General features: G+C 40.6%; 1 protein-coding gene across 1 annotated transcript; it reads left to right on the forward strand.

The window, feature by feature from the left end:
- The first annotated feature begins 1,421 nt into the window (after positions 1-1,421).
- On the forward strand, positions 1,422-5,853 carry LOC115091649 (olfactory receptor 52N4-like). Its single transcript, XM_029601812.1, has 2 exons — positions 1,422-1,469; positions 4,921-5,853. Exons 1-2 carry the CDS (start codon positions 1,422-1,424, stop codon positions 5,851-5,853), a joined length of 981 nt encoding a protein of 326 aa, XP_029457672.1.
- The last annotated feature ends 4,943 nt before the right edge of the window (positions 5,854-10,796 follow it).

Consider the following 10,796-nt stretch of genomic DNA (forward strand, 5'->3'; position numbering starts at 1 on the left):
GAAGTTGGCCATAGAGGTCAAAACTCATATTAAAACCTTTAAAAAATATATTCAGTGAGGAGAATTTCATAAACTATTATGAACAAGGAAGACTTGGGGAAAGCCACTACCTACCGCTGGGTGTTAGCAGCATGGGATCTATTGACTGTTTGGGATCCTGCCAGGTATTTGTGACTTGGATTGGCCACTGTTGAAAACAGGAGGCTGGGCTTGTTGGACCATCAGTCTCACCCAGTATGGCGAACCTCAAATTGTTATGTTCTTATGCTGGGAGTGTTGTTTCATATTTTTTATGGTGATCCTTTTCTCCTTTTGGTTAAATCATCCACATAATTAATAAGGGTGATAGTAATGCTATATAAAGTATCATAATAATTGCAATGACATTGGAAAACTAATAAGAGAAAGAGTCAATGGAGATTATGGTCTCAATCCTCCTAAAGAAAGCATTCGAATAAGGAAATCATACACAAAAGGCAGGTAGTTTTTTGGAGGAAAAAAACTCTAGAAGGGGTAGCAGTATGAGGGTGGAGATGGGTGAAGTAGACAACAGATGGGGTCAGTGGTATTGCATAACAAAGAAGAAATGGGCATATTAGGTGGGTCTTCAGGTCACAATCTGCCATCATATTCCATGTTTTTATTAAACATTTTGGAGGGATGAAATTGAATTAGAAAGTTTTTAGGCCAAATGAGCTAAATTTACTGTAGTTGGGACACTGCTAAACCATTTTCATGTTTCTCCTACTGTGTGTGCTTTTGAAAGCCTTTGTATCAGGCTATTTGGTAACACTAAAGCAATTCCATCATCCCTGCACCTCTCTGCTCTGAAGATTTTGCCTTTTGGCACCCCCAGGTGCAACTTATGTTCAAGGATTCGGAGGAGCAAGAGCAGAAGGTCATCCTCCAGGCCAGAGGGCAAGAGTTTAATGTTCCCCGATGCATGTCACCTGACCCTGTAGAGGAAGGGACGGTCTGCAAGGGCATCTGGATAGGATGTAATGTGAAATGAGTTTGTCTTCCTCCTTGTATATAATGTTTATTGTTTATCATTTCCCAGTTTCCCAAGTAAAGAATCCTTGCATGCTGCAACTAAGAGTTTGGAGTCATGTCTACTTCACAGTGAGTGTTCCTTCTGGCGGCTTGGGGGTGGGGCTGGGGGTGGGGGGTATGAGGAGCAATCGCTGCTGCCCACAGCTGCTTCTGGCCCTGAACAAGCAGATTGGGTCAGAAAGTATCGGAGAAAGAGAAAAATAATAATCACAACGGTGCCACTGAACTTATGTGGGTTTGTAATTAACCCCATCTAGAGGTGAAAAACAGCAACTACAGATGGGGAAAGATAATTCATCCTTGGGACAGCCACATTTGACGTTGCTTGAGCTGTTGCTGCTGATTACCTACGATGTATTAAGAACTGGATGTTTAGCAATAGACGCACATTGAGCCTTGGGAAAACGGAGCTGATAGTACTAAGTAGTTTTCCAGATAATACTCCTGCTTCATTTCCAGTTGCAGGATGGTAAATTCCAGTTCCACAGCATGTTAGAAATATAGGCATTCAAATTTGAGCCTGAGCTTTCATTGAAAACGCAGGTTAAAGCTGTAGTAAAACATGTTCTTTAAAGCTTCAAATATTATGAAAACTGAAAGCCCTGTCTATCATCAAGTGATTTCCACATGGTATTTCAGGCATTGATATTACCATGTCTTCACTACCACAATTCACTGTCGGGCTGATTCTGTAAAGTGTGCTCGGCCAAGCACACTGTCTAACACAAGGTTGGCTGAGTGTTTTCGACATGCGTCTATTACCCCTTATACTGTAAGGGGTTTGGTGTGTTGAAAACGTGTGGCCAAACCCCATGGAAACTAATAGCACACATCACATGCAACTGCATGTTGATGAGGCTATTAGTCACTTGCAATACTGAAAGTAAAATGTGTGGCCAATCCGTCCATTTCTTGAGCAGGCATTAATTTATGAGCAGCAAAAAAAGTGTACAGAAAAGCAGAAAATACCAAAAGTATTTTTTAAAAATATTTAAATAAATATGTGCTGGCCAGGCCGGTTAGGAGAATGGACATTCAATTTTAACAGCGTCCATTTTCCTAACCGATGGCTGTCAGTGGGTTCGGAAAACTGCCGCTCGTAAAATTGAGCGTCGGTTTCCTGAACCTGCTGAAAGAGCCATCTCTCCTGGGCCAAGGAGGTGCTAGGGGTGCATAATCATCCCTAGCACCTCCTTTTAGCGCAACCCCCCTCATCTAAATATGGGATTGCGTGCCCAGGAGAGGTGGCTGGGTGTGCATTGGGAGAGTGGGCGCTCAACACGGAGTGCTTGTTCTCCCGCGCTTCTTACAGAATTGGCCTGTGTATTTAGAGCTCCCACATTCTGTGCTATAATCTTTGCAGGTGGTTCAGAACTCTGCAGCACAGGCTTTAGTGGGTGCTGACTTTAGAGAACATATCATGCCAATTCTTCGCATCTTGCACTGGTTATACTCAGGATTCATGCCTAGAAGGTCCTTTCCCCAGAAAAATCATATAAACAGGAGCAGGCAAAGTGATATCCTTCCTCCTGCAAGGGCTAACTCAAAATCCATGCCTCAAAATGGTGCCTTGGGTATTTATAGTGTAGGACTCCAGCATTTCTTTCTCCCACATAGGGGAGGTATGACCCAACAAATTCTACTTCTCCACCCACTTATTGAAAGGATGTGCTCCTTCTGGTAGAGGATACTCCTGTAGAAGAACATAAGAACATGCCATACTGGGTCAGACCAAGGGTCCATCAAGCCCAGCATCCTGTTTCCAACAGTGGCCAATCCAGGCCATAAGAACCTGGCAAGTACCCAAACACTAAGTCTATTCCATGTAACCGTTGCTAATGGCAGTGGCTATTCTCTAAGTGAACTTAATAGCAGGTAATGGACTTCTCCTCCAAGAACTTATCCAATCCTTTTTTAAACACAGCTACACTAACTGCACTAACCACATCCTCTGGCAACAAATTCCAGAGTTTAATTGTGCGTTGAGTGAAAAAGAACATTCTCCGATTAGTTTTAAATGTGCCCCATGCTAACTTCATGGAGTGTCCCCTAGTCTTTCTACTATCCGAAAGAGTAAATAACCGATTCACATCTACCCATTCTAGACCTCTCATGATTTTAAACATCTCTATCATATCCCCCCTCAGTCGTCTCTTCTCCAAGCTGAAAAGTCCTAACCTCTTTAGTCTTTCCTCATAGGGGAGTTGTTCCATTCCCCTTATCATTTTGGTTGCCCTTCTCTGTACCTTCTCCATCGCAATTATATCTTTTTTGAGATGCGGCGACCAGAATTGTACACAGTATTCAAGGTGCGGTCTCACCATGGAGCGATACAGAGGCATTATGACATTTTCCGTTTTATTAACCATTCCCTTTCTAATAATTCCCAACATTCTGTTTGCTTTTTTGACTGCCGCAGCACACTGCACCGACGATTTCAATGTGTTATCCACTATGATGCCTGGATCTCTTTCTTGGGTGGTAGCACCTAATATGGAACCTAACTTTGTGTAACTATAGCATGGGTTATTTTTCCCTATATGCATCACCTTGCACATTAAATTTCATCTGCCATTTTGATGCCCAATTTTCCAGTTTTACAAGGTCTTCCTGCAATTTATCACAGTCTGCTTGTGATTTAACTACTCTGAACAATTTTGTATCTGCAAATTTGATTATCTCACTCGTCATATTTCTTTCCAGATCATTTAAAAATATATTGAAAAGTAAGGTTCCCAATACAGATCCCTGAGGCACTCCACTGCCCAGTCCCTTCCACTGAGAAAATTGTCCATTTAACCCTCCCCTCTGTTTCCTGTCTTTTAGCCAAAAGACTTCGCCACCTAACCCATGACTTTTTACTTTTCCTAGAAGCCTCTCATGAGGAACTTTGTCAAATGCCTTCTGAAAATCCAAGTACACTACATCTACCGGTTCACCTTTATCCACATGTTTATTAACTCCTTAAAAAATGTGAAGCAGATTTGTGAGGCAAGACTTGCCCTGGGTAAAGCCATACTGACTTTGTTCCATTAAACAATGTCTTTCTATATGTTCTGTGATTTTGACGTTTAGAACACTTTCCACTATTTTTCCTGGCACTGAAGTCAGGTTAACCAGTCTGTAGTTTCCCGGATCGCCCCTGGAGCCCTTTTAAAATATTGGGGTTACATTTGCTATCCTCCAGTCTTCAGGTACAATGAATTATTTTAATGATAGGTTACAAATGTTTACTAATACGTCTGAAATTTCATTTTTTAGTTCCTTCAGAACTCTGGGGTGTATACCATCCGGTCCAGGTGATTTACTACTCTTTAGTTTGTCAATCAGGTCTACCACATCTTCTAGGTTCACCATGATTTGGTTCAATCCATCTCCAGTAGAGTTCTCCACACTAATGTGCCTGTTTTTATTGTAATCAGCATACAACCAGGAATTATATGAGCTAGAAAGCTTTTACAATAACTTAATAAATAACGAATAGAGCTTCTACAGCTTAATCAACAGGAGGTGCAGCTGGCTACTGCTCCAAGATCAAAGATTGCCTGTTCTATAGTTCCAGTGCAGATGTTCCGTAAGTAAATGGGTGAAAATAATTCACTAGGATATTTGAATGTTTTCTTTCCATTTTTAACTTGCTTTTTCACACAATGCAATGCATAGAAACAAATGTATTGGTGTCTATTGCTTCTTATTGGAAGATTTTCTCCAAAGTTTGAAAATTTGCAGATTCCTTAATTTTTGCTATTGATGCTCATTAACTTATTTTTCAATTTGCCATTCTATACAGGTCAAGAATGCTTCAGAGGAACTAAGCCTGACATTGGCAAGGGCATTATGTCACCCTTCAATAATACCCTTTTCCAGCCTTCATTCTTTGTCCTGAAGGGTATTCCAGGATTGGAAGATGTGCACATCTGGATCTCTATCCCATTCAGTTCGATGTATGTGATTACAATTATAGCAAACTGTCTTATCATCTTTATTATCAAAACCGAAGCACGCCTCCACCAGCCCATGTATGTTCTCCTTTCTGTGTTGGCAGGGATTGATCTTGCTTTATCTACCTCTTCACTTCCAAAGGCAATTGGAATCTTTTGGTTCAAACTTGAGGAAATACATTTCGATGTCTGTCTGTTGCAGATGTTCCTAATTCAATACTTGGGTAGTATTGAATCTGGAATCCTGACACTAATGGCTTTAGATCGCTATATTGCAGTGTGCAATCCCCTGAGATACACGGCTATCCTAACCAACACACTCCTAGCAAAAATGGTGGTCATCGTTTTAATGAGAAGTGCAGTGCTTGTGTCTCCAGTTCCCATCCTTCTCAAAAGACTGCCGTTCTGTAACAGCAACGTCATTCATCACACGTACTGTGAGCACATGTCTGTAGCAAAGCTGGCCTGTGCAGATATTACAGTCAACTTTGTGTATGGGTTGAGCGTGTCTCTGTTCATAGGTGGGATCGACGTGCTGCTTATCGCTTTGTCTTATGCACTGATACTTAGATCCGTCATGAACCTCTCTTCGAAGGATACCCGGGCAAAGGCTTTTAGCACCTGCACTGCCCACGTCTGCGTGATTGCTGTCTTCTACACGCCCTTTCTCTTCTCCGTTTTTATACAGAGGTTTAAGAACAAGGTGGCCCCTTCTATTCACATTACTGTGGCCAATATCTACCTCCTTGTCCCCCCCATGGTAAATCCCATCATCTATGGGGTGAAGACAAAGCAGATCCAGGAGAGGATACTGAAGATGGTCTGTCGGGGAAAGGTCACTTCTGATCAGAAAACTTAATGGGCACCTCTGTCTCATATACCCTCCTGTGTATTCTGGAGTATTTCAGACGCGCACAGGAAATGTATTAGCATCCATTCTGATCAGAGCTGTATGCTTACTGTGAAATCAGGATTTCTGTGCATTAGCAATACGATTATTTTTAAACTGTCTCTGCACAGCTCCTAAGAGTCCCACCAAAGTGCATGATCTCTTGGTTATATATATAGAACATTTCGCTAGCTCATCAATCTTTTCAAGGTCCTGATAAAATGCCATTAATGGGACTGCTCCCATGATCATCACAGAGAAGCCTGAGGACAGTTTTAAGGGACTCCATGCTGCAGTCAGTCACTCATTATCTGCAAAGCTGTGCTAAGTGTGAGCCATAAGGCGGTGCTCAGACTGTGGCAATGGGGTGGATGGAGAGGCAGCTGGCATCCTGAGAACTTTGCTGGTGCTTCGGTATGTCAGGCAGCGAGTAATGGGAGATACAGAGCAGAGTCTGAAGAGGAAAAACAGAATGCGACTCCAGAGAAGCAGAAGAGACAGTGATAGAGACAGGGAAGAGTTCAAGTCATCTGGGGAAGAGAGTGACTGGACAGAGATGCTGAAGAGAGTGTTAAAGGGAGATGAGAATGGAGAGGGTGGGAGAGAGATAGAGAGAGAAGTTGAAAGGGGAAGAGGGAGAAAGGGAGACAGAAAGAGGTTGAGGGAAGAGATGAGTTTTGATCTTGGGCCACAGAGTATGACCAGAGAATGGTGAACTCCGATATGTTAAACTCTCTTGCCGAGTGATACGCATTGTTTTCAGTGAAGAGTCAGAGAGTGCTGACAGTAGTTGCCAGTGAAGGAGATGAGACATAGAGAATTCCTAGGGTTATTCCTGTGGGTTCTTCAGACCCATTATTATAAGCAGGATTTGGTTTAAGTGAGTTCACTGCTTTGTACTGCTTGTCAATCTGATTAGTTATGTTTCGTTGAATTTGTGATTTTAATTAGTAGTGGTGCAATTTTATTGTTAAATTGATTATGTTGATTGTTTTGTGATGCTGTATAATTTGTGAAACTTTTTGCACATCACTTTGAGCTGCAGTGGTTCAGTGATTAACAACTGTGATTAAACAAACAAACACAGTATGGTAGAGAAAGAAAGGTTAGGTTTCTGTGAAGCTGCTAGCTCCTGGGAGGAATATGCGACCCATTTATAAACAATTTCCGGAAGATGTGGAATGATGAGTAGCAGGGGCGTAAGGTGAATGACCAGGTTGGAGGTGCACCTGGATGGACCTAGGCCCCGCCCCAGCCCCCAAACCTGAAAAATGTGCCGGGGCCAGGAACCAACCAGGCCCCCACTTACCCCTCCATAGAAAAAGGGGCAGGAGGGATGCCCACTTGCTTCTTGCCCCACTGACATCCCATAAGAATGGCCTCCATTGACTGTGACATCAGTGCAGTCTCTGGGATAGCCAGCACCATTATGTTGTATGGCCATCCAAGAAAAATTGGTGTCATCCAGCCTTGAGAAGGCGCCATTTTAATACAGAAGAAGCCTCAGAGAAAACTCAGGACAGAATCAGGGCCGGTGCAAGACTATTAGGTAACAATGGAGAACCTTATGGCCTTGCATATTCCCCCCTGCCCTGGGTTTCATCCTCCTTGCACAATTAAATTACTGTGCATTTATAACAACAGATTTTACATGAAAAGTACAGTCTTCTGAGGCACAAATACACTTACAATATTTATATTAGATTTACATGCCCTATTTTGATGCCAGCCAGAAGCTCCTGTAAAAGGACCCTTGGAGCTTATCTAATATTAGGCCTATTGTAATGCCTGATGGGTGTGGGCTTGGCCTTTAGAAAGCCATGAGTAACTGAATTTCATTTCCATATAGCAAACCTTCTACGCCAAAATAACACTTAACACCAGCACCAAATATTACACCAGGCCTAAACACCAATACACCTCCTATTAGTTAAACAAAGAAGCCAGGCTACTGGAGATCCCTACAGAGAAATTATGTGCTAGTAGAATATCTCACCACAATCATACATGTAGAACAATGACTGACCCTTATCAAATACAGAATAAAGACACCATAAAACAAAAATAGAAACATGCAGACAAAAGAAATATGAACTAGAAACTACAATCCAAACTCTGTATACAGTACAACAATGGAAAAACAGAAACACCACCATGTCTCATAAAACATCAGACAGTAAAATCATGAAATATCAAACATTATCTATAACTTTTGGTGCTAAACGGCCCTTTTTTTTATGGGAATAGGCGGTCTAACAAATACCATATACTGATAACTACTTTCCCTTCTTGACGAGACTTACGACGCTTGAGATCTTGACCGTCATAATAGGCATCATAGTGTTGTGCTTCTCAGCATTTTTCACTCTGCCTTACTTATAATCATAGGTCAATGTTACCACCTCGGATAATTTTTTATATTTTTCTGTGCTTCTTCACCCGTGATACTAAAATATACATTGACTCCTGAACTCATATTATAAGTCCATAATCTATGAGAACTTTTACTTATCTTATCTTCCAATTCTCATGATACTGCAATCTTCATGTTCATTTCGAACTCTCTATAGAATGCTGTTAAATATTGCGATCTTTTGATTTATAACATCCCCCTTGCCCACATGTTACGATCTCCTTGCCCGACACAGTGCTGTGTTTCGGACTTAATAATTCCTTTCTCAAGGGCTCTGTTTATATGTTCAGCATGGATTCTCTCAGCATTTTTGCCGCTACCCTTGTCGGGCAAGGAGATCGTAACATGTGGGCAAGGAGAATGTTATAAATCAAAAGATCGCAATATTTAACAGCATTCTATAGAGAGTTCAAAATGAACATGAAGATTGCAGTATCATGAGAATTGGAAGATAAGATAAGTAAAAGTTCTCATAGAATATGGACATATATTATGAGTTCAGGAATCAATGTATATTTTAGTATCACGGGTGAAGAAACACAGAAAAATATAAACAATTATCTGAGGTGGTAACATTGACCTATGATTATAAGTAAGGCAGAGTGAAAAATGTTGAGAAGCACAACACTATGATGCCTATTATGACGGTCAAGATCTCAAGCGTCGTAAGTCTCGTCAAGAAGGGAAAGTAGTTATCAGTATATGGTATATCAAACATTATAACAGCAGAACCATACCTAGAAAGTGAACCAAAATTTTAAACCAAATGACGAATAGAATAACTTTTCTATTGATACATTTTGGGATCACATGGTACAAGTCTTGTTCTGTGTGAGTATTCTTGGCAAAGTGCTTGGTGTTCTCAGTGCTGGTGACCTCAGCTTTGTTTCTCAGTAAGTGTTGCTTAATTGCTAAGAAGTGTATAATGTGAGAAGGTTGGCTACAGACCCCATCACGCATTGATCTGTGGAGAGAAGAAATGATTTGGGTTACAGTGTATGGGATTTAAAACATTGTACGTGAAGCCAAAGATTTATTGTGGGAAATTTTCAAAGATCTGGGATATGGATATTGATTCTTTACCTGTTGATCTGCATTCCATATTCAAAATATAATTATTATATCTCAGTACTATCATGGAAATTTGGAGTTTGCTACTATGGTATAATTGGTATAATTCCTGCATTTTGTTCATCTAATACTCAAAATAAAGATTAGTACTTTGTTTAGTTGATATGGGAGGGGCTGTAACTGTATTTGCTTAATGTTGATTTGAAACATTAATAAAGATATTATGGAAAAAAAACACAAGTATAAAATTTTTTCAAACATCACTAAAATAATTTAAAACAGCAGATCTAAATAACACCCAATAATTAAAACAAAGATAAAAAAAAATCCTCTGTATAAATTACCTCACCTTGGAAAGGCGCTTCTCTGCATATATGGGACACAAGGATATCACAAAGAATTTAGTAAAAGCAAACATGAATTTATTATTGCATATCCTTGGGAGATACAGACAGCCAGACCTACAACATAGGTAGAGCATTAATGCCTGTCTCTCTTAGTATATTGTGAGAGCTGCGTTTTATAGATCTAAACCATAGAGAAATGCCTGTGAGCCTATGATGATAATCACTTACGCAGTATGACATAAATGAAATAGGATAGACTAAAACTACTTTAACCTGAAAACTCTCCACCCACATGAAGGCCCCTTTGAGTCTAGCCTTGCTTTTGCCAGATGTGTCGCTTCTTCTGAGGTTCTTTGTCCTGTCAATATGTCAATCTCTTCAATTTGCCTTCTATTCTCATGGGGCATTGGGCCTCTCAATTGGAGACAGGTAGTCCAAGAGTGTGGCCTGGGAATGTGGCCTCAGCCATTTGCCATCTGTAACCTTATGACCTTCTAGCATAGGCTTTGCAGAGCCTAAATGTATTCCAGATGTCTTCCAAAGTCTTGAATCTGAGGTCAGTTAAAGGTTTTTTTCTATGGTCAGTTGCAGGCAGGCCACAGACAATGAAGGCTTTTGGGTACACTGAGTGAGCAATAGTCTTAGCAATAGTCTCCATTTTAGACTGCCCATATATCATTTCCCTCTTGTGCCACCTTCAATGGCAAGAGTGGCTCACCAACAGGTTCGTGACGATGGGCCATAGCAAAGGGGCCTAAAAAGTGTTTCCTAACAACTAACCTTGGTATTTATCAGGTGTAAAGCACAGTTTTGTGTGTCCCTCTAGATTCCTAATTGGGGTAAGTGATACTCATCATATAAGCATAGGCATTCACTAGTTAATCAAACAATATCATTAAAACTGAATTACAATATAAATCATCCAGTTCTATAGTTCAGCTGCAAGTGTGATAATATTATCATAACTTTAGTTTTAAACTAGAGATTACATTGCATAAGGAAGAAATACTATATTTAAACTAATAGTCTAAAGAGAAAGGACTTATTCTTAATAAGTATAGAGAGCATGATAGAATAGTCTG

The sequence above is a fragment of the Rhinatrema bivittatum genome, chromosome 5 (genome assembly GCF_901001135.1).
Source record: "Rhinatrema bivittatum chromosome 5, aRhiBiv1.1, whole genome shotgun sequence".
Lineage (NCBI taxonomy): Eukaryota > Metazoa > Chordata > Amphibia > Gymnophiona > Rhinatrematidae > Rhinatrema > Rhinatrema bivittatum.